At 41.6% G+C, this 25,296-nt stretch overlaps 1 protein-coding gene across 3 annotated transcripts; it reads right to left on the bottom strand.

Annotated features, from left to right (window-relative positions):
- Positions 1-2,706: 2,706 nt before the first annotated feature.
- Mtpap (mitochondrial poly(A) polymerase) lies at positions 2,707-25,067 on the bottom strand. Of its 3 annotated transcripts, XM_050152548.1 has the most exons (9): positions 24,907-25,067; positions 19,353-19,525; positions 18,349-18,582; positions 16,727-16,951; positions 14,212-14,423; positions 11,698-11,924; positions 5,933-6,025; positions 5,777-5,850; positions 2,707-5,017 (listed from the first exon to the last, which is right to left on the bottom strand). In XM_050152548.1, the coding sequence occupies exons 1-9, from the start codon at positions 25,049-25,051 to the stop codon at positions 4,658-4,660; spliced, it is 1,743 nt and encodes a 580-aa protein (XP_050008505.1). In that variant the 5' UTR covers positions 25,052-25,067; the 3' UTR covers positions 2,707-4,657. The 3 variants fall into 3 exon arrangements, with proteins under 3 accessions (XP_050008505.1, XP_050008506.1, XP_050008507.1); XM_050152549.1 differs by lacking the exon at positions 5,933-6,025; XM_050152550.1 differs by lacking the exons at positions 19,353-19,525; positions 24,907-25,067 and having other exon boundaries at positions 16,727-16,955; positions 18,349-18,494.
- Between the last annotated feature and the right edge of the window lie 229 nt (positions 25,068-25,296).

The raw sequence follows: 25,296 nt of genomic DNA, 5'->3' as shown, positions 1-25,296 counted from the left end.
GCTGGGAATGAAGGAGTGTGCACTGCTCCCAGCTCTCAAGTATACCTTTTAGTTTCTTTTAAAGTTGGGAGTATGTTTATGCATGAGCATGTGGGTGCACAGCCTGTGTGCAGGCCAGAGGTCAATGCTGCTGTCTTCCTTCAGATAGGATCCCTCACTGGACCTGCGGCTCTTCGGCTGGACTGGCTGACCCCAGGTTTCCAGGACCTGCCTATCTCTGCCTGCCCACCCCGCCTCAAGGTTGCAGCACCTTTATTTATGGGGACTGGGAAACACTTGCCCAGCAAACATTTTACCCACTGAGCTGTCCACCAGCCTGACACTCTTTAAAAAATAGACCTCAGCACCACATTCTGTTGTAGGATGAAAATGTTTTAACATACACTCATGTAATGGAAATAATAATAAAATAATAATAACACTAAGATGGAGGATTCTCTGCAGCAGACACTGTCTGGAATTCCTGAAGCTCACTGTCATGTTTATATCCTTTGCAATCTGTACCCGCAAATAACTGGACTCACCGTGGAAACAAAAATAAGCCTTCTAAAAATTCCAAATAAACATCCCAATGCCACACCAAGGTGAAAAATGATTTCTAGATGTTTTATTCTCTTCCAAGTATGTATTACAAAGAGGTCCTGATTAACATAGAACCCTACGATCCGTACTTCCTGCCAAGGGACTCCTACAGCTTTACTCTTCAACAAAACATAAAGTGAGAATGATTTATGCAAAACCAAAGCCAAACTTCATCTACACTGAACCTATGCCATTCACTTTGCTATTAAGACTAGTTGGTGAGAAGAACGATCAACTGAAAACACCGGGCATGCCTGGCACAAAACTTACCATGGAAAAGACCTGTATTTTGCAGCTAGCAGTCTTTCAAGACTGTCTTAGTTATGGCTTCTACTGCTCAAATCAACACTGAGACCAAGTCAGTTTGGGGGAAAAGGTTTGCTTCATCTTCCGCTTCCAGGTACTAAATAGCCCATCACTGAGGGAAGCCAGGGTAGGAACTAAAGCAGGACCCTGGAGGCGTATTGAAGCAGAAATCATGAGCATTGCTGCTTACTGGCTTGTTCCTTGTATCTTCTTCAGCCTGCCTTCTTATACCATCCAGGACCACCCGCACAGGGTGGCATTGCCCTGAGGACCGGGCAATTCCACATCAATAATTAATCAAGAAAAAATCTGACCTGCCTACAAGTCAGTCTTACAGAAGCATTTTATCAATTAAGATCTCCTCTTCCAAGATATATCTAGGTTTGGGTCAAGTTGGAAAAAAACAACAAAACTAAACCAGCACATGACCTCACTCAATTTTAACTCTACGCAGTAACGTAGACCTCTAGGTCTCCAATATTTTCTCCTTCAAACTCCTGTTCCCTTTGCTGGGATAATCCGGTCTCTCACTGTCTACCCACTCTCTCTACAAGACCTGTCTTTGGTGATTTGATCAGAAATGCAATCTATAGCATTTTGAATGATCCATTACCAGTTATCAGACTGCATGAAGGCACAGTGACAGCCACTCACTGCCTGATGCCGCTCTGGGAGCTGCTGCCTCTGCATGACTGCACCTTCCCACAGCTCTGGTGCAGATGTCTCTGGTCTTATTCAGACATGCAGACACAGCCTTCCCCTACTGCCACACCAGCAGGCTAGGAGTTCAAAACGACACCTCTCTAAGGCTGAAATCCTAGGAACATAGGGTAACTAGAAGAATCTAATCCTGCCCTCTCCCTGCCGACAGTGTACAGTGAAGACAGGCAAACAAATGACAACAGGAAGGCCATTTTTTCCAATTGTCCTTACTCCCCTCTCTCCCACACATGACCACTGACTGTGAATGGCAGATACATTGCTTTCCCAGACTGCCTTGAGTCACTTCTCATTTCCCAGACCAATTCTGGCTGATTAATCAAATTTGCTCAAGATAGGCAACAACCTCAAGACTATTCTGCTGGGTCACAGAACTTTGAATAATGCAGAGCTCAAATCAATTTGATCTAGGTAATTCATCAAAATTATTTTCATGTACTCAATAAAACCAATGTAGGCGAAAACTACCCATGAAAGCCTAGTCACACCTAGGGAAAAGCTGAACTTTTCCTTATCCTTGTAATTAGTTTCAATTCAGTAAGACCAATGTCAAATCACTGATATATTATTATAATGAAATAAAATTAGTAAAACCCAGCAGTGGGCTGGGGAGATGGCTCAGTCAGCAGAGGAGACATAAAGACCTGAGATGGTCCCCAGTGCTCACACAAAAGCTGGTAGGCAATGTGCATCTGCAGCCCCAGTGCTAGAGACCCACAGGATCCCTGGGCTTTGCTGGCCCAGGTTAGCACATCAACCCGGCATGACCGCACATGCACAGACACACACACACACACACACACACACACACACACACACACACACACACACAATGGAGCTGTGATATACTAAAGATATGAGAAAATACATTATGTGTAGCCTATATTCAGTTAAATACAGCTTAAAACTATTTATTATGGGGCTCAGATATACCTCAGTGGTAGAGTGTCAGGCTAAATGGAATGTACATGGATCTAGGCATAAAGTAATCCCAGTAATAACACCCACCACCACCACCACCACCACCACCACCAGCAACACATACATCCCCACCACAGACACACACACAAAACACCTACTTTGCTGTAACAGGACAAGAATGTTTATAAAACCTTTATTTTAAAATTGTATACTAAAAGTTTTAGCCAGGTGTAGGACTCACACCTGTAATTCTAGCACTTGGGAGACAGGCTCGAGTCCAAAGTCATTTTCCGCTACATAGTGAGCTCACAGTCACTCAGAGCTGCATGAACCCTGTCTCAAAACAGAATTTACATTAAAATTCATCACATAATTACATCTTGATGTGAAAAGACAGACTATCAGTATCACGGTAAAAGAGAATAGGTTAAAAATTTTAAAAAAGAATACTGACATACATACACCTTAGGTGCTTAAATAACATAAAATAAAATCTACACAAAAGAAAATATGCGGCTGGAGAAAGAAAGTCACTGCAGCCGGAAACGTTCAAGCTCTACCTCACACAAGGAGCTCCAAGAACAAAGGAAAGCAGCCTTTGCTGGGTACCGCCGGTAGAAGGAAGCTGCTGCTGGCTTGGCATTGGCTCTGAGTGGTGAGAGCACACCGTGAGCAGATTCGCTTCAGAAATCCACAGTTGCCGATTTCCTCATTATCCCAAGTTCATTAGAATTCTGTTCTAAAACTTTAAAACCACTACAGGCTCCAAATATGAATTTTGAGTAGCAGGAAGAATAACTGTAGACTATAAACTCTGAGGTGGAGTGTTTGCCTACGACAATGCCCCCAAAGTCAAGAGAGCAGCAGCAGCAGCGGTAAGTACAGGGTGAGCATCCCTCATCTCAAACAACCAGAAAGTCCCTGAAGTGGAAAATCGTGAGCCACTTTCACAGATAACGTCAGTAACAAGTAACAGCAGGCTACACGTGCACAGAGCATGGAGGAGCGAATGCAGTGCGTGGACCTGGTCCTGCCCAATTTCGTCATTAGGCACACACGTAGAGGATGACTGTGTCTGCTGCGTTTGGGATGCTGGCGGGTTCAGCCTGTAGCACTGACTGTGTCAGGCGTTGACCAACACCTTTACTGTACCTCAGCTACACATCCTAGAGCAGTGGGCACTATTACTCCCATTCTGAGGCTGTAACAACCTCAGCCAAGGACAGCGACCTGCCATGAAGCCAAGTTTTAACTCTAGACCATTGATATCTCTAGAAAAGCTACTACACAGAATACAATATAAAATATGTCTCTGTAAATGTATTTATTTCTTACAGAGAGATCTCAAAAAGAGAAGTGAAGAAATATTAGAAATACTATTCACATTTCAGTAGAAATGGTTTTATTTTTGAAAACAAAAATAAAATTAGATTTCTAAATAAAATATAGTTTAAAGCACAATTTATCCATAATTTACATATCTGACTTAGAACGCGGATGTTGTGACTGTGTCGGGAGCTGCTAAGCTGTCAATGACCCAGAAAGTCACAGCTGACTTTACCTCTCTCTGCATGTATGTACACAGCATGGAAGGACCATGGGGGGTAGGCCGTACGGGGAGGGGAGGGCAGGTGGGAGATGGAAACCAGACAGGCTGCTGGAAGGGTGGGGAAGGTTCACAAAGACAGAGTCTATACAGGAGCCCATTGTGAAACCCATTACTTTGTATAGCAATCAAAAAAGAAAACACCTAATAAGAGAACTCTGGCTGAAAACACAATATAGATATTAAAGAGTATTACCAAATTTTGGAATTTTATTGCATTCATCACCTGTACATGGGGATAATTAGAAATGTTTTGAAATTATTTCCATCTAAAAACTGACAGAAATATCAACTAATTTGCTGATAAAACTGATTTTACCATATACTTTGCCGAGTTCAAATATGTATCTTACGTATTCTTTGCCACTGATATTTTAATAAAATTTCACCTGATTGGAAAGAAATATTCAGAACTTCAGGTGAAGTAAAAGCATAATGAGATGGTGACAAATGGGATCAGATAAAAATTAAGGCCTGTCAAAGTTCCATGGCAGTTCTTCCCGGGATCCAAAGCAGTTGCCATCATGCCTGTGTACTGATTGCTCTCTTTCCATGGGTGCCTTTGGAAATGTCTGTACTGCTACTTTTTATGGATGCTAACAAGCCTTTGACTTTTTCACTCATTAGCTTTTTCTTCTTCTTGGAGAGAGATGGGTAGGCTGTCCCAGGAGGCAACAGGAGGGCGGCCAGCCCCCAGGGCTGCTTACTTGAAGGGGAAGGCTGACCCTTATCTTCCTGTTCTAAGATCCAGGCACTGTCTCTGGCCAAATCCACAAATTTCTGCAGCTGGCTCTGACTCACATTCTTGCTTATGTTGAGAGACGTCTCAAAAGGGTTCTGGATGTGCAGAGGAGAGGAGTCGGGCTTGTTCTGCTCCCTTCCCTACAGACGACAGAGAAGAAACATCCATGTAAGAAGGGGCACACAAGGCCAGTGGAAGTCAGACAGCAAAGAGCTGCTTTCCCCAGAGTCCTGCTACATTCACATTTATACGAGTGAGTATATAACTGGCTTTTTCTCTTTCCCACGTAGTTTGTGGTATGCGGTGAAGAAGATTACTTAGGTTTATGATCTATGAATGATGATGTCAATGCTCAGGTGACAGGTATCTGGACTAGGTCAACAACAAAAATCCTCTTTACATATTACAACTACTTAAAAAGAGAAGGGCTTGGAGAGAGGAAGGAAAAAAGAAGAGAGAGAATATAAATAAAGTCAATCTTTATAAAGTGGCATGTGCTAAATTAGGCCCCAACAGCTGAAAGTGAGGGAAGTAGTAAAATCTATCATCCTTAGGATGGCCAGAGTCAGCACACACCTGTAACCACACAAGCCCAAGGCCAACAGGACGCACTTAGCAAAATCTGTCTCAAAAATAAAATAAGATAAATTCTTCCACTGAGCACATCTTTATTAACCAACTATATGTGAACTCTGGGGACGCTATCACATCTGGAAGGATACAGTCTTAGCATCAAGAACAACAGCAGATGACAGAGCTTAGTCAAGTGCCACAGCCCATCTCAGTTCCGTCTCATGACCCTTACTCAGACCTGAGCATTTAGAGTGCTTTAGGAAAAATCTAATTAAAACTTTGGTGGAGCAGAGTTAGTTTGTAACAAATGCTGACACATTCTTTACCTGTCGAATATTTATGGAATTTTTATTGAAAGCAAAATTGCCAAAATACTCAAAAAATTCCTTCAGTAGTAATTCTGCAAGAAAACAAGATAAAGAAAGTAAGAGGAAAATCTGTGTGAATATGAACAAAGAACAAGAAAGGAAAAAAAGACTTACCTAATGTTTCTGTGTTTCCTGAAGGTTTAATTTTACACAAGTCCCGGATAAATGTACAATTATTCCCGTCTAGGATACATCTATCTTCAGCATCTTAAACACACAGAAGCAGAGTTTCACAGTGTAACGTACTTCCTACCTCAGAACACGAGTTAAATACTGATGTCATGTTCATAGATTTTAAAACTCCACTTAAAAAGGATTTGAGATGGTCAGAAAACAGAGAAACTAATGCTACATGTCCCTCATTGTACTAAAATTAACTTCTAGCAACTCAAAGCTTTTAATCTATCTTGGAATTAATCAGTTTTCTAGTTAAAAATGAAAACATGCAGTTTCTACTTTCCAATAAACAAACTTCGGGATGTCTTTAATCAGCAATTGATTTTCTTTTCCATCCTTAACACTGTTTCTGCTTTGATCCAATGACACAAACTAATTGTTCTAAGAGGGCTAAATTAGACCACCCTTTCACTTTCCTACTGGCATTGTATCGTGAGACATAGTCACTGTCTTTACTTTGTTAAGTCAACAGGCACCATGGAACTGCTCAGCTACTCTCATCCCTACCCCAATACACAATGTACAGGATGATTCTCCAAAGCAAACTGGAGTCTCACAGATCTAGCCTGCAGTACCTCCTGTCTGAATGTTTCTGAATTCAAGCCACCTATTGAACTCACCAGACTGCCCAGTTTGACCCATAACCATATCCATTCTATAGCAGAAACTTAATAATCTGAATGACTGTAGGGCCTACAATCCCCAGGGAAAAACTAGAAAGAGATAATAAATAAGGTTCCGTCAAGCCTGTCTCCTTTTTACTGGTTCTTACATAAAAAAAAAAAGCAAATAAATTACTGACATATTTCCTGTCCCCCAATGTTATGCGTTCTCCTGCTAGTTTGCATCTGGAATATCTGCCAAAGTCCCACTTGTTGGAGATTTACTATCAGTTTGGTGCTCTTGGGAGGTGGCAGAAACATACAGAGGACACACACGTCTTTGAAGGAAACATGGAGACTTCTCTTCCTCTTTTGCTCATGTTCCACACCCTACAGAGCTAGCGTGCATCCTCCACTACAGTGTGCAGCCTTACATCCACCACACAGTATATCAACACCTCTACTCCTATGAAATCTCTATATACATGCTTTTTAATATGCCAAGAGACTAACAGATTAAACATTCTGTGACAGCGTAAGTCAAATATATTCACCATCATTTAACCGTTATGCCTTTTTTCCCAGGTATGTCTCTGACTTAAAATATTACTAATAAAGGAGTCCCATGGAAGCCCCTAAACAACCAGGATATTGGTTGCTCTCCACAGCCTGATAGTAAGGACTTCCTGCTGAAGACAACACCTGCATAGCTCACTGATGACAGAGACGCCAATTTGGTGTCTACCTAGAACCTTCACCCCTCCTGACCAGTGTTCACAGTACTAGAAGTGCTCTGTACACTATCCGAGGAGAAAGGGAAGACCAGCCTAGCTACAAACTCTAGTGATGGGTGACTTGCCTGCATGATATTCTGGTGCAATAGTGGTACAAAAGCCGTGAAAACACCCAGCCACACTGTCTGGAACTAAGGCCCACTCCATGAGATGGAACCCATTCCCAACAAGAACCTAAGTCTTGCACAGGTCCTGGACCCAAGGGGAAAACCAAATACAACTGTTCTGCTAAAAGAACGTAGCAATTAATTGACTGCTAATGACATTCTGATGTGGGAGGGCCATCTGTCTATTGTTATTTTCATTGGTTAATAAAGAAACTGCCTTGGTCCTTTGATAAAACAGAAAATTAGGTAGGCGGAGTAAACAGAACAGAACGCTGGGAGGAAGTGAGGCAATCGCCATGCCTCTCCTCTCTGGGTCAGATGCGATGGAGCCAGCCGCCAGGTCAGACATGCTGAATCTTTCCCCGGTAAGCCACCACTTCGTGGTGTTACACACATTATTAGAAATGGGTTAATCAAGATGTGAGAATTAGCCAGTAAGAGGCTGGAGCTAATGGGCCAAGCAGTGTGTAAAAGAATACAATTTGTGTGTTGATATTTCCGGGGCAAAGCTAGCCGTGCTGCGGGAGCTGGGTGGGAAGAAAAGCAGGCCTGCCCGCAGCTCCTTCTACAACATTCTGCTATACTCATAGATGAGTATCTCGCTCAGCCATCATCAGAGATGGCAACAAACAGAGAGCAGGAACACTCAGGACGTTTTCATCAAATTCAGAGAACTGCAAAGAAAGGGCAGAAAGACTGTAAGAGGCAAATGGGATGAAGACAACAAAGAAACAAGGCTGCTAGACACAACAGGACTGAGTCACATAAAAGGATTCAGAGAGACTGCAGCACAGGCATGGGGCTTACAGGTCTAAATTAGATAGGGTCCCAGTGCTGAGAGAGGAAGTAGACACAAGCCTCCATCCCTGACCCACCAGACGCTATCTCTAATTGATAACCCAGTGGGGTTTCACTGGGTACACAGATCACAACCAGAAGATGGCCAACACAAAGCAAATACAAAGCTGTCTTTGGAGGGCTGCTGCCTCCCGATGCTTTCTCTGAGCATCTTTTCCCTTACAGACCCTTTGCTTACACAGTACAGATGCCAGTTTTGTTTCCATGGGTTTTCTGTGTGTGTGAATGTGTGTGTCTCAGCATTTGCACTTGTTTCTTGTGCTTTTTCTTCAGCTCCATTTTTCTGTTTATTTTTATTTAGTCATATTATTTATTATTATTTTTAGCTGCAAACCAAAAAGGGTATTATGTGATCAAGAGGTTTATTTCACATTCATTAAAAATCTTTACTAATGGGGTATTACAATTCTAAACATATACACACCAATCAAGGGTACACTAAATTCCATAAAAAACAATTAAACCTAAATCCATAGACTAATTGTATTCTAATGACGTAAAGAAAAATTGTTGATTTGGGTAGCTGGGGAAGTGGGGAGCATCTGGGAGGAGTGGGGAAAGGGTAAACCATAATAGAAATATATTATATAAAAAATTTTATTTTCATTAAAATTACTAACAGAAAAATGAGCCACACTAAAAATATTTCTATAAATATCAATAAAAAATCCAGAAACTTTATTCATTTTCCTTTTCACTAAAAAGATTTTATAGAAATATTGAAACTTGAAAGCAATTTGATTTAAGGTAAGGCCATCTTTGTTTTTTCCAGACCTTGCATTCAAGCCTAACAAATGTTTTGTTTTTCTAGTGTTTCCTCTTCTTTCTCTCCCTGCTCTTTTCCTACTTTAGGTATTCCCCCAGACAACATGGACACAGGCCAACAGGATAGGCATCAGCTACCTTAACTACTAAAATGGAAGAGGGGCGAAGATTTGGTGGAGAAAGGGAGAAGTTAGTGGAAGGCTGGGGGAGCAGACAAGTGTGACCAGAATGTATTATGTACATGTATGAAATTGTCAACTAAATTAAAACAGACAGGCAGATAACTGAACTACACCTAGTAGGACACAACTCTTCTTGAGTACCCACAGAGTGCTTTGTAGATAGACACAGGCAGGTCTGAACATTCTCAATGAAAGGGAAAGAACTAAAATGACTTCAGAGAGAATACAATTATAGCAATCACATTATCCACATAAGTTACAGTATACAGCACATGAAGTACTGCAGTATTGTGGGGTGAGGGAGAGAGCAACTGAAGAGATTCACCAGTCTAGAAATAAACCCACACAAATATGGGCAATTTATTGTCATTGATTTTGGTCAAGGTACAAAAATAACTAAAAAGAGAAAGTGGACCTTGATTTCAAAACAAATAATACAAAAATAATTGAACATTCACACGTCAAAAAAACCTAACTTGAATGGATAACAGGTCTAAGTGTAAAACTATAAAACTTACCAAAAAAAAAAAAAAGTTCATTGTCATGACCTAGGGTTAGGAAGGATTTACAAAGTTTTGTAATCTATTAAAAAAAAAAAAGCTGATTTATTCAGACTCACCACAATTAAAGGGCAAATGCCAAAAGAATCAAATCCCATGGGTCAGTAGGACTTTCAAAAAGTGGAGTGCATCCCCCAAAGTTTGTAGAAACAGATCTGAGTCCTCGCTGCAGAGCTACTGACTCAGACACTCTGAGAAAGCGGTTTTGGTGACTATGCTATGGAATGACAGCCATAGCAACAAGATAGGCATATGGAACAGCCTAGGCTCATGGAAGCTGGACAAGAAAGGCCCATCAGAGGAAGATGCGCACACAGCAGCGCAGGTGGAGAGGGGCGTGGTCACCTGACCTGACCTGCGATCAGCAAGATGGGAGGATGCCCACAGGCGTCAAGGGAGGAGGGAAAAGGAGGAGGAGGGTCATAAAGGGCAAGCACAGAGTGCTGACAATGTGAGCTTTGGTCTCAGCCTAGATTCTGAACAACCTACAACAAAGTTCTAGGAGTTCTGAAAGATGCCCCAGGAATTAAAACACAAGCTAGAAAAAATAATTTTAGAGAGAACTCCCAAGATGTCTTACAGTTTTGACTTTAACACTGTTTTTACCCTTAGCCACAGATGTAGTCGACATCAATACTAGCCTTACTAAAGCCAGCAAACAGGAACTCCGTAACTTTTTATGCACACGAAGAGGAAAGGTATTCTGATAAGTTCACCCCAAAGTGGTCTCCACTACACTTTAATAGACATTCGTCTAAGAAAAGTTCTTCCACAGTGATTTTAAAACCAAAAAGTAAAAGTAAATCCTGCTTTGTACTGACTGACAGCCACACCTACAATGTATTATAGAGAACCAACTGCCAATCAACCGGAAATCAATAGTTGTACTGACTGACAGCCATACCTACAATGCTTTTTCTTAGGTCAAATGTGAACAACCCAGAAAGGGTTACTTTTGATTTGAATTAAGTGAAGGTAACAAAAAGACATAATTTAATCTGAGAGGAGAGACCACATTCCAGGTAGAAAAATGAGTTATGACTAAAGGAGCAGGTATAAAATATTCTTGAGAACAATCATAGTATGGGTGGGTAATACCAGAAAACACCAGCTTAGACAAGAAATGGGTTTAAATATTAGCAAGTAGTTCACAACTCATTACAGAGGAATAAAATTCTTTTCAGGGTCATTTTAAACAGAGAGGACCCATATACACTTAAGAATTACCGTGGGGCAACATGTACAATGGGACAACTATAAAGTACGTACACACTTTCTACATACGTGCTCCTGGTGTGATGTTTCCTATCTCTTCCAGAACACTACCCAAAGTTCAGTTTATTCATAACATAAATAGCATGCTGAATTTACAACACTACATACCTAGGGCTGACTGTAAACTAAAATACATCTACATTGAGAATCTTTAGAACACCAGGAAGCAATTTCAGACACCCCAGTGCTGGCCAGAGAGAATCAAACCAGGGAAGCCTGGGGACTGCTAAATGCGTTTTCAATTTCATCTCAGACTGGGTCAACGAAGTGAGAGGCTTCAGCTGTTCGAAAGCTATGGTAAATATCTTGCAAGCTGACACCATAAGGGCACAGCTCTCAATTCCAAAGGCCTAGCTAGACAACACCAGTTCTTATGACGGATGGTGAATACACACACAGACACACATACACACCACTTAAAATTTAGATTCAGTATTAAAATTTACATCCATTTATTTTTAGATTTAAAAATCAAGACATGACTTACAAATATACATGCTTTGATCATACATCATAAATGTCAATCCAGTGTCAAAAGGAAGGCCACTTCTAGTCTTACCTGCTAGGGATTTTAGGGAATCCAGAGTTGGAAGAATGGGGGGCGATCTTCTCTGAAGGAAAAAGATGACCATCACTGTTAGGGAGAAGTTTGTAATCCACGCACCAGGAATACTGCTTGTTAACGAATGTGCTCGAGCCCAGCATCGCACACTGAACACCAAGGCTCTGACTCTTGAATCCAGGGAGCCATATATATAAAGGAGTTCAGAACTTTTCAAAGCAATACTTCAAAACAGAAAAGGTAAAACAGAAAACAAAAAAATCTTCAAACCCAGAGTTAGGGTACAAATCAAATAAAAGACAGACAACTAGGAACAGATCTAAGTATCTCACTGTCTTTTGCTTATATTTTGAACACCATAATTAAACCAAAAGCATTATGCAGCCAGACATGATGGCAAGCACCTGCAAATCAGGTGGAAGGTGTAGGCATAGGGACCAGGAGCTGAAGGACAGCCCCAGCTATAAAGCAAGCTGGAGACCAGCCCGAGTTACATCAAACCCTGCCTCAAAACCAACCAACCACCACCACTGTGTATTCAAAATGTTCAATTCAATGTAAATGCTCAACTATCGACACAGCCACCGCAACTCCTACACTCTTAAAACCAGAGACATCCACAATCAAGCTCTGAAACAAACTGTTTTATAAAGTCAAGCTCCTAAACATGGTTTCTTACGTAAAAAGTGCAATGTCTAAGGGTTCTTCGTAACTGACACTGTAGACAGGAAGACTGGGAAACGTTTCTGCATTGAAGCCTCACACCTTACTTATCTAGTCCTTTGCAAACAAGCTGTTCTACCCAGGAAAACATTCTACTCATTTGATCAGGAATATCATTCTGAAATTCTTAATTGTGGAGGGATCAGGTGGGGGCAGGTCCTGGGAGAGATACAGGAATGGGGGGGGGGGCATTTCATGGGCAATGGAAACCTACTGCAATGTAAACTCCCTGGAATCTATGAGGGTGACCCTAGCAAAGACTCCTAGGAATGAGGGATACGGAGCCTAAAGAGCCATTTTCTGTAACTAGGCAAGGCTTCCAGTGGTGGGACTGGAGCATCAACCCAGACACAAAACCTTTTGACCTACAATCTGCCCTGCCTCCAAGATGTGTTGGGGTAATAGTGGCCAACCAATGGCAGGTCCATAGGAAGTATGGTATGTATTTTAATTTTATATTAAACTTAGTTAAAAAACACAATGACATTATACCACGTGTTACTTGAGGGCAGTCCAAAAGTACTCAGTGACTTGACAGGAGAGCTAAATAAAGCTGCTCTAAGCTAGACCTCCAGTCACAATTACTCATCTAACAAACAATAGGTGCCAGAGTGAGTGAGCCCAGGAAAAGTGTTCAGAATATAAAAGAACTTGTTCTTCACAGCCCACTTTTTCCTAAGCTACTGGGTAGCTAGCTAATATAGCACTAATACACTGAAGAGAAACTTAAGAACCTCAAGCTGTCTTGGACTTTCCACAGGGCAGGGAACCCTGACTGCTCTTTGGATTGGAGAGGGAGGCTGGGAGGAGTCGGAAACTTTTTTTTATTTTCCTTTTCTCAATAAAAAAAAAAGTAAAAAAAAAAAAAAAAAAAAAAAAGAACCTCAAGCTGTTCTGAACATTTTCTGACCCAGGCCATCACTTATTACCTTAGTATTCAACAGAGACAATGCCTAGAGACACTCAGGTGTCAAACTGAAGATTTACTTCTATTTTCTAACATAAAACAGGCAGCACAGGGTAAGAGTACATTTGTGGGGCTGGAAAGATGTTTCAGTGGTAAAGAGAGAGCACTGGCTTCTTTTCCAGATGATCCAGGTTCAATTCCCAGCACCCACATGGTGGCTCACAACCCTCTGTAACCCTAGTCCCATTAGACCCAACACCCTCTCTGGCCTCAGGAACAAGGCGCACATGAAGTACACATGAAGCGCATGCAGGTAAAACACACATATGCATTAAACAAAAATAAAACAACTAAAGGAAGGAAAGGGGGAAGGAGAGGAGAGAAGGAGGGAGGGGGGAAGGAAAAAGGGAAGAAAGGACAGAAGAAGGGACAGGATCTCATCGTCCTATTAACATCTTAACACAATACTCTAATATTTTGTTTAAGAGTATACTCAACAGTATATTAAGCAATAATACTAAAAATATTTCTATTTTACAATCTAACTGTTCACTTTTTTAAAAAACATTGACAGTTTTGACATAACTTAGGATGTAGCCCAGGCAGGCCTCAAATACACAATCCTTCTGACTCAGACTCCCCAGAACTGAGATTACAGCGGTGTGCCATTACCCCCGATTTAGTGAGTTTACATTAAGATAGGCAGATAATTGACAGACGGATAGACAGACAGATAGACAGACACATACATACACAGGTTGGCCAGCAGGTCATTACAGAAGTATGTCTAAAAGAATTCTGAGCTGTTTTTAAACAAGAAAAGTTTTAAATTGATACCTTAGAATAGTCACAATTAAGTGAATAAATTCACGAGGTCATACCTATTGTTAGTAGTCAAATCACACTGAAATCCAGAGGCCTGATGGGAGAATCTCACGAGAGGACATCGAGCATTTAGTATTTTCTGAACACCCACACAGCCAGGGCCAAAGTTGTCAAGGCACTCTCCTATTACAGACAGGATCTTCTGGGTTGCAATCCTTTCTGAAGGAACATTTTTCACTTGAAATTCCATCAAAAAATTCCCTGCATTCTAAATATAAAAATATTGATAAATTATGAGATTTTTGGAAAAGGGAACTTTTTTAAACTTTGGGGGGAATGAATAATTTAGAACTTAAAGAGTCTAAAGAACCTCTAGCAAAAAAAATCAGCACTGAGACACATGCAACCAAAGCAAAACAGACTCAGGGGTGCTTGGTAGCCTTAAGAGTTTTATAAAATACGAGGTGCTAACTTGCAAAACACTGACTTTCTATAACCAACACGCATACTACAGTTGAGTGTGTACATTAAGTATGAATACACAGAATCACTTACCACATACATTCTCTGCACATACATAGACATGCCCTTTCCACCCAGCCACTGCACCTCAATGGACCTATTAATTCACAGTGTGGGGAGAATACAGGCAGAAAAAGAGCAGATCAACAAGAAAAAACAAGACACAGAGGCTTCCTTAGATAGAGAAGGTCAATGGAAAAGTAAACAAAGAAAAATGTCAAAATGTCATTCATCAAAAAAAAAAAATAATAATCAATACATCTGAAATCAACTCATCCCAGAATGGTAGACCAGAATCAGAGCGGACAGTAGAGAGCAAGGCTGGACTCACTCACGCATGCAAAGGAAGTGGAAGATATACACATGGCACTACAAAAAAAACAAAACAAACACACAAAGAAATAAAACAGTTCTGAGCAGCAGACTTGGAGGCAGAGCATTGGAGCTGTGAGGAATGGCCAGGAAAGACAGACAGTGAAGCTGCTCTGGGCATGTGTGGAGGGTGAAGCCCATACGGGTGTGCTCTGTATGTGAGCAGAGGCTCCCAGATCATTTTTAGGTAGAGACAGAAAAGGCCCATAAGGTCCACACCTCAGTTCTCTATGGGGACACAAAGAACAGGCAGAGAGAGTGGCAGGCAGCCTGGCTGCTGGGGAGTGGTCACTGGATTCAGTTCAGCAAGCGACAGACAGCTGATGAGTAAACCCAGAGATCTGGGAGACTGTCTGTTTGGTACCAAGGCGTAAATGCGCTTAGATGAACAATATAAAAAGCAAGAGAACACATAGGCTACTCAGATCAACAGACCCTGCACAGAAATAAAACAATGTAATTATGGAAGGTGCAGATGATGGAAAACACATCCACAATGGGCAAAGGTAGGAGACTGTCAATCAAATAAAACTCAGACAGAGTAGGGCGAGGGAGACAGCTCCTTTGGTAAAGTGTCTACACACAACCAGTGCTTGCTGGTCAGCTTGACTAGCCAATCCCTGAGTGCTGAATTCAGTAAGATGCTGTCTCGAGACAAAGGAGAGACAGAGGAAGATGCCCATGTTGAACTCTGGCCTCCACAGACAAGCACACACATGTGCATGTACACCCCATGTGCACTCACACACTACATACTCAGAAAAAACTGTAGGAACAGCTAACTCCGTGAGTGCTTCTCATATGGCACTACATGGTGGAAGAAAATCTAATGAAGAAAAATACAGAAACTAAGCATACAGCCCAAACCAGTCAGTCAGACAACAGGAAAACACTACTTGGGACACAGTTACTAATTTTCACTTCTATTGCCTAAATCTTGCAACATACATGCCTTTCTATCAGAAAAAGCCAAATAGAGAAAACCAAAGGCAGACGCAAGCTTACTATTTCATTCTAAGGTTTTGTGTGTGTGTGTGTGTGTGTGTGTGTGTGAAGTTCATTGGCACATTTCATAAACAAATTCAGAAACACTAAAATTTATTATTTCAATTAGTAAGTGACTCTCCATTTATTCCTCAGTAAACAACCTGTTAGTCCCTGTCCATCACTGGGCATCATACACCATAGTTTGAGACCTAGAAATTGGGTCAACATACACTTCTAATTCCCTCAACTTAGGCTGAAGAATAAAACCACCAGACAAAGAACTATAAAACAAGGTGAAGTGCCAACAAGTTCAGAATTGGATAAACTACAACAGCAACATTTTAGAAACTTGGCAAATTTAAGAGTGCTTAAATTGTTACTATTATTTTTTCTATTGGTAAATCTATGATGATCTTAAATGAAGATATATTCTTAAACCCATAATCCAAAAAAATCTTTTTTTTTTGAAACAGTTTCTCTGTGTAGCACATGTAGAAGGGACACGGTAAGTGACTCCACGTTAGACCAACACAAAGAAGTACTTTACAACTCCAAATAATCTCTAGTAGATAAACTTCATTCTTTAGTTATCATTACTAAGTTAGAAATCAACAACTATAACTTTATTAAGGTTCAAAGATTTCCTAAATTTTCTGATTTCTTATAATGGTACAAAGAAATAATTATTACCTTATGAACATTGGGTTTTCTAATTTCATCTAAATCTAAAAACATGTCCAAATCACATCCTAATTTGCCAAATGTGTTCACTGAGGAGCCAAAGGGCCGAATGACACAGCCAGGAAAATATGCAGCAGCTATGTCCTCAATGAGAGAGCAGGTGAGATGGCGGAGCCGGACATTTTCCTCTGTGAGCTGGAAGGTCTTCAGGAGAGTGTGCAGCTGATCGTCTATCTAGCTGGCCGAAGAAAAAGCAAAAATACACAGATATTTAGGTGTATACAATAATGTCATTTTCACTGCTTTGGAGATTTACCTCAAAAACACATTATTTTTTCCTTTAGTCTTAAAAGTAGATTTGAAAAATAAACATTTTGCATGTGTGCACTCACACAAGTGTGCATATGTGTGTACGTAGGAGTGTATGGGGATGTGTATGTGGTACATTAGTGTACACAGGTGCTTTAACCTCTTCATTCACGAGGAGATCAAAGGTCAACATTGGGTGTTGTCCACAATTGCTGTCTATCTTATTTTTTGAGACAGGGTCTCTCTTTGAACCTACAGATCACCATTTTAGCTAGACTTGCTTGCCAGGGAGCTGCGGAGATCTACCATGCCCATGCCACCATCCCTGTGCTGGGATTGCTGGCACTCACCATGATGCTCTGATTTCACATGGGTGTCCCCACACTTACATAGGAGCAGTTTTTTCACTAAGCCAGCTCCCAACCCTTAAAAGCTGATTCTTAAAAATACTACTAAAAGCACTAGTAAAATACAACTTGGCTAAACTATTCTTTGCAGGCAAAAAGTATAAAGTACTGTTTTAGAAAAAGTCAGAAATTACCCTAAAAGAGATAAAAAAAAATTAGCCAAGCAAATACACGTTTTAAAGTACATCCTGACCAAATAGATAAAAGTCTATGAATACAAGAATGACTTGTAGTAAGGACATGTAATACTGCAATTCACTGCTCTGAAAGAAATCAGGAGGAAAAATACATAAGAATTTTGATATCAGAAGGCAGTTGCCAAGATAACCTCACAAGCTAAACTCAGCAGCTGTCTGACAGGCTAAGAGTCCATCAACTCTTAGCAAAAAGCTGTCCTTGGTATCACTATGTATCCATCATCAACTCTCACCTAGCAAAACTAAACACAGTACCTTCTAAACATCAATGTAACTGTGGTGTGGGAAGTTCTTCTGTCTACGTGTTGTTTTTAATGGTTAATGAATAAAGCTGTTTTGGCCAGTGGCTTAGCAGAATAGAACTAGGCAGGAAAACTAAACTGAATACTGGGAGAAAGGGGGGGGGGGTCAGGGAGAAGCCATGTAGCTGCCACAGGAGACAGAAGCCTCTACTGGAGCTCACTGAAACTTTCTTGGTAGGTCATGACCTTGTGGTGCACAGATTAATGGAGATGGGTTAGTTTAGGATATAAGAGCCAGCTAGCAATATACTTAAGCTATTGGCTAAGCAGTGTTTTAATTAATACAGTTTTGTGTAATTATTTCAGGTCTGAGCAGCCAGGAATGAACGAGCAGCCTCTGCCTATATAACAAAGTCCCAGAACTTTTATAATGCACAAATATACATTTAAAAATCTGAAGTTACATGGAAACTCACGCTTTCTGCATAATTCAGCAATTCAAAGAGTTTCTTGCTTGAAGGAGGCGACTGATTGCTTGTCTGTGCACATAACTGCTCAGGTATCTTATTAGATAGATTTTTCAGCTTTAAGTTCAAAAAACGTGACTTAAATGGAATTGCAGACTCTGTGCTCATGTTTGGAGTATGTGCTTCACTCTGCAAAGAGTTTACACTGTCTTTTTGACAAAATTCTACAACAGCATAAAAGCCCTGGATGAAAGGCATGAGAAAAGGAAAAAAAAGAACATGTTTCATAATGTTATAGTCAACGCATTAATACAGCATCCTTAAAACAATGATACTGTTATAAAATACAATTTGATTTTATAAATTATACAATTCTAATACAACTCATTACAAGTAAATTAGGAAAAGAAAACATTACAGTGCCCTGAGAAGAGCACTGTAACAGGACAGCACAAGCTCAGATATCCCTTTCTGCCACCATCTAAAGCACCAGACTCTAGGGCAGCGGTTCTCAAGCCATGGCTCACCATCAAATATCTTGTATACCAGATATTTACATTACGATTCATAATAGTAGCAAAATTTCAGCAATGAAGTAGCAACAAAATAATTTTATGGTTGGGTCACCACAACATGAGAAACTGTATTAAAGGGTCGCAGCGTTAGAAAGTTGAGAAGTACTGCTTGAAGGTCTTCAGATTATGGAATCACTCCATTAAAAGTTACTAACAATTCCAGCTTGCTTTTCTGTTGTTTTGCTTTTTATAATGCTGGGGACTGAACCCCGGGTCTCCAGTATGCTAGACAAGTGTTTCATTACTAAGCTATGTATCAGGTACAGTTCTAAAACGCCGCAATAAGGGTTCCTTTTATCATAACACAAGGAGGGAAAGCCTCATTAAAGAAATCAAGGAACAGGTTGAATACTAAGAGATCTTTGTTCACATACTACAAAAAGCAACAAAAACTACCTCCAAAAGCATGACCACCAAGTTAGATATTTCGATACATACAAAGCTCTCATAGAAGAAATGTTTATTAATTGGTCCATGCTGGGATAAATACTTGAGAAACTTTTTCTCATTGATATTATTTGGGCAATGTATCAAAACAGTCCGCTGAGCCTGTTCTCTTCTCTCCTTCTGCACCTCAGAGAATCTCTTTTTGGGGATCTTGTCTTCAGAGCCTACAAATGAGACAAAAACATTTATACTAATACACACATAAAATTTAAAACACATGCTGATAAAGCATATGAAGATTATACATGTGATTAAAATAATTTTATTCTAATCACATATTTAAAATTTATTTATTTATTGTTTGTGCACAAACATGTCTATGCATTGGCACACATGTAGAGGTCAGAGGACTTTTGGGGTAAGTTCTCTTCTTCCACTATGTGGCTGATAGGGATAAAACGTAGGTGATCAAACTTGGCCATTGGCACCTTTTTAACCTAACTGCATGTTTTGTCCTTTCTTCTTTTTAATGTTTATTAAGACAGATTAATCCCAGCACTGGGAAGGCAGAGACAGGTAGATCTCTATGAGTTTGAGGCCAGCCTGGTCTGCAGAGCAAGTTCCAGGACAGGCACCAAAGCTACAGAGAAACCAAACTACAGAGTGTCTCAAGAAACCAAAAAGATACTCTAGCCCTCGTTGGCCTGGAACTCACTATGTAAACAAGGCTGGCCTTAAACTCAAGAGATCCTCCTGCTTCTGCCTCCCAAGTGCTGGGATTAAATGTGCCATCACATTTGGCTTATTTTACTGTTTTCTGTGGCTATCAATAAAATTGTGATTTGGAATACTTGAGATACAATGCTGAAAATGGTTCTGTAAGACCCTAAAAGCAAAAATAATAAATTAAACCAGTCATTTACCACTTGCTTACACACACACACACACACACACACACACACACACACACCAAAACCTGTACAATCTATAATACTGAAAAACATAAAGGAAACTAAAGTCTTGATCTGGCTCAAACAGTTAATACCCAGTTGATTAAGCATTCTATCACAGGGAAATTAAAATCTAAGGTTGGAGATGTGCTTCAGTTAGTGCAGTGGATACAATCCTCATTACAACATAAACTGGATATGAAAAGTACCTTTTCATATTGTCATTGGAAAGGGGGAGATTGGGGTTCATGACAGTGCAAGCTGCAGAACCCTAAACTGTCCTCATCAGCACCAGCTCAAAGCCAAGTCTTATGGCATATCAGAGAACTCTGGCTTTGACCTCACTCATCATTTTCAAACAAGCAGAAACATCACACTTATCCCTCCTGTACGAGATGCTGAAGACACATTCTTTCATGTGTGCCCTCCTCTCCACTCTGTGTCAGTTTTCAACACTCATCTCAGGCCTGGGCCATCACAATATCGATCTTGTTTTGTCCCACTTATGACTGCTCCACACTACTGCCAAAATGATCTATTCTACCTGTAAAGTCAAGTCTAAATAACACAGCCTTAGCTGCCTCCTTCCTCCTCAACATACCTTCTCTCTCTGCCCTCAAAGTTCTCACATAGGGCACTGCCCACACAGTTACCAGCACATGCTAAGAACCTTCTGGCTTTCAACCCCTGTTGGAATGCCCATCTGCTCACTTTCTGTCTGGCCAACCTCCATTCAGCCTTCAAATTTTGCTCAGGTATATGAAGACTTCTGTCACTCCACAGTAGACTATCTTCCACCTGTCTTTCCCCACTTCAGTATCTACGAAGGAGTGCAATTCGTAGGGTCGTTATGCAGTATCTAGTTAGCAGTGGGAAGGCTGCCTTTTTCCATGTTAACAAAGACTGCTCTACTTCCTGTCAATCTGATCTTAGACTGCTCTTCCTCTCCGCCCTCACTTTCTTCTCTTTTTATGAATAACCTCTGCCTGAAACTCCTCACCACTTTTTGGGTATAATTACCTCTTAAACATTCTTGCTTCTGGTTTTTACTGAGGCTAAATTGGTGTTCAACTGCTTGCTATAAAAGTAAATTAAACAGTTTAAGACTGTATAAAATGAAAGCATAAGTCGCTTCCTGGCCAAGGTACACTTTCTTCTCTTTTGAGCATCTGGTTACTCAGATGCCCCTCAAGAGTTTGCATATTCATTCAGCTACATTATCCAGATGACACAAAAGTGCAACAAAATCTACAGCAAAGGAAGAGGATGGCCTCAAAGTCGCGAGAATGTTATTTATGTTTTTGCCACTGGAAAGATGGGGAAGCTTGAACTGGAGAGTCAGACTTGTTTTTTTTTTTTTTTCCTTCTCATCTATAAAAAGGAGTCAGGGATGAGGAGATGGTTCAGTGGTGTTACAGAAGTTTGGCTGGTTTTTTGTTTTGTTTTTTGAGACAGGGTTTCTCTGTAGTTTTTGCACCTGTTCTAGAACTAGCTCTTGTAGACCAGGCTGTCCTCAAACTCAGAGATACACCTCTCAAGTGTTGGGATTAAAGGTGTGCGCCACCACCACCCAGGTAGCCACAGAAGTTTAAAGAACATAATTCAGATCCCCAGAACCCAAGGAAATGCCAGGCAGGTATGGAGGCACTGTCATAGAGAGAGGGCTGGTTCCCAGAGCAACTACTGACTCAAGTCACTTCTTCAGGCTCTGGGTTTGACTGAGATCCTGCCTCAGTAAACAAGACGGAGAGCAATGCCAACAGTTCTCCACATCAACTACATCCTCGTACCCACATGCCCACACCCATGCACAACACACACAGAAAATCCATACAAGAGATTTCGGCAGAATCCTTATTTGAATTTGCAGGGTTAAGAATTTCCAACCCAATCCAATCACTATTTTAACATGCAGCAAACTTCTTGCAAACACCATCACACCATACAAAGTTCTTGGGATGGAAGAAAGGTTCAGTGAGGATGGAATCTCAATGGACAAAGTGTATACATTTAGAAGGCTCCTGTTAAACAACAGATATATATATCTGCTACCAAACAGGTTAAAATGAAACACCAAAAGAATAGATGCTTTCACAGGCAGAGGGTTCCAGGAGCCAGGAAAACTGGCTGTTCAGTAGGCTTTGGTGTATTCAGCCTTCAGTGACATCTTATGGGCATTGCACTGGCTAGTTTTATGTCAACTTGACCCAAACTAGAGTCATCTGAGATGAAGAACCCTCACTTGAGGAAATGCCTCTATCAAAACTGGGCTACAGTCAAGTCCTCAGAGCATTTTTTAAATTAGAGGTTGATGTCAAAGAGACCAGGTTTTGTGGATGGTATCACCCTGCGCTGGCAGTCCTGGGTGCTATAACAAAGTAGACTGCGGGAGCTGGCACTAATGGTTTTGTGTGCTGTGGTAGGGATGCTACTGCAGGGAGATGATAAACTGGAGCTTTGGCAAGCTGGGAAAGCAAAACATAGAGTGGATCCAGAACAGCAACATTTGCAGAGGCAGAACTGAGCCAGGGAGCTGGGCCAGAGCAGACCTGAGACAGCGAACTCCATAGGAGCAGGTACAGGGGAGCAACTGCTGAGTGAGTGAGCCAGAGCCAGAGACCTCTATGGGTCCGGGTGTGAATCTAGGAACTTCGAGGGAGCAGACCTGAACCAGGACCCCTACTGGTCCAAGTGAGTCTGGGACCTCTGAGGAACTAGGCCTGAGCCAAGACCTCTGGGGGTCTGGGCATGAGTCTGGGAACTCCAGGGGAGTAAGTAAGAACCAGAGACATCTGAGGGAGTAGGCCTGAGACAGGTCCTCTGTGGGTTAGGGCTTCGGTCTAGGACCTCTGAGGGAATAGGCAGGAACCAGAAAACTCTGTGGGTCCGGGCCCTCCAAGGGAGTAGATCGGAGCCAGAAACCTTTGCAGGATCAACCCCAAAGCCAGGGACCTCCGCAGGAGTGGATCCAGACCAGGAACATTTATAGAAAAAGGTCTGAGCCAGCAACCTAGACCAGAGAAGGCCTGAGGCAGTGAACTCCACGGGAGCAGAGCAAACCCTGGGAGCTCTGAGACCTCCAAAAATACAGACCAATGGAGTAAATGGAACCACTTTCTAAATATAACCCCAGTAGCACAGATATTGAGAGAAACAATATATGGGACCTCCTAAAAGAGAAAAGCTTCTGTAAATCAAAGGACATGGTCAACAAGACCTACACAATGGGAAAAGATCTTCACCAACCCCACATCAGACAGAGGTCTGATCTCCAAAATATACAAAGAACTCAAGAAATTCGTCATCAAAAGAACAAATAATCCAATAAAAAATGGAGTATAGACCTAAACAGAGAACTCTCAACAGAGGAATCTAAAATGACTGAAAGACACTTAAGGAAATGTTCGATATCCTTAGTCATCAGAGAAATGCAAATCAAAACAACTCTGAGATTCCATCTTACACCTGTAAGAATGGCCAACATCAAAAACACTGATGACAACTTATGCTGGAGAGGTTGTGGGGTAAAGGGATCACTCCTGCATTACTGGTGGATGTGCAAACTGGTACAGCCCCTTTGGATGGCAGCGTGGCGATTTCTCAGAAAATTAGGAAACAACCTTCCTCAAGACCCAGTAATACCACTTTGGGATATATACCCAAAGGATGCTCAGTTGTACCAAAAGGACAAGTGCTCAATTATGTTCATAGCAGCATTGTTTGTCATAGCCAGAACCTGGAAACAATCTAAATGCCTCTCGACCGAAGAATAGATAAAGAAAATGTGGTACATTTACACAATGGAGTACTACACAGCAGAAAAAAATAATGACATCTTGTAATTTGCAGGCAAATGAATGGAGCTAGAAGACATCATTTTGAGTGAGGTAACCCAGACACAGAAAGACAATTATCACATGTACTCACTCATAGGTGGTTTTCAAACATAAAGAAAACCAGCCTACAAATCACATCCCAGAGAACCTAGTCAACAATGAGGACTCTAAGAGAGACATACATAGATCTGCTCTACACGGGAAGTAGAAAAAGACAAGATCTCCTGAATAAATTGGGGGCATCGGGACCGTGGGAGAGGGTTGAAGGGGAGGGGAGACGCAGGGATGGGAGTAGAGAAAAAATGTAGAGCTCAATAAAAATTAATTAAAAAACATAAAATAACAAAAAAGAAAGTAGACTGCGCAAGCCGTGAGCAAGCCAGTAAGCTGTACTCCTCCATGGTCAGATTCTCGACCAGTCTGAGTTCCTGCCTTGGCTTCCCTCAGTGAAGTGTGGGGGGGGGGGGGAAAAAAAAAAAAACCTTTCCTTCCCACGCTGCTTTTGGTCATTTGGTCGTGGTCTTTCATCACAGTACTAGTAACCCTAAAACAGATTACCAAAAGATTCGCTGGGGTCAGGGGTGGGGCAAACGCCACTGGGTGCCAACTTTGTTACTCCCACCGCACAGGAGCTCTGTGCTGAACTACAGACACTCGCCGATTGTGTTCCTGGTCTAGTATCTCACTGCTGAGCGCGGAAACCGTCTTCACAGCGACGAACGCCCCGCTGGCTTTCCGCCAGGCCTCGGGGGTCCAGCCCCTGGCCAGCGCCGCTCGCCCTCCGCCCGCCTCGGCCACCCCCGGCACCTGTCTGCACACCGTCTAAAGGCTGCTCTTCGCTCCCGAAGTTCGCGGCTACAGTCCCTGGACAACTGAAATGCCTGGGAATAGAACGCTGGACGCGGCTCCTTCTCTGGGAATGTAGGGGCAAACGGGTCAAAAGCCCCACGCCGCGAGCCGCCATTGTGAAGGCAGCAGGAAGTAAATGCCGAAGGTTAGCGGCTGAGCATGCGCGCTTAGAAACAGTACAACGGGAAGCCCTTTGGGTCAAACTAGGTAGACACTTTCGCGTTGAAAGCAAAACCTTGGATACCAGAATGGAAAACCCTGAAGTTTGCATATACATACATGGTCTGAATTTAACTGTCTGTTTGCCTGCCTCGCTGTATTCTGGTGAGGTGCTACTACTCCTTAAACAGAGTTTAGCTT

The sequence above is a fragment of the Alexandromys fortis genome, unplaced genomic scaffold (genome assembly GCF_014885135.2).
Source record: "Alexandromys fortis isolate MF-2015 unplaced genomic scaffold, M_Fortis_MF-2015_v1.1 scaffold_54, whole genome shotgun sequence".
Classification (NCBI taxonomy): domain Eukaryota; kingdom Metazoa; phylum Chordata; class Mammalia; order Rodentia; family Cricetidae; genus Alexandromys; species Alexandromys fortis.
This window is presented reverse-complemented; position numbering and strand designations above follow the sequence as displayed.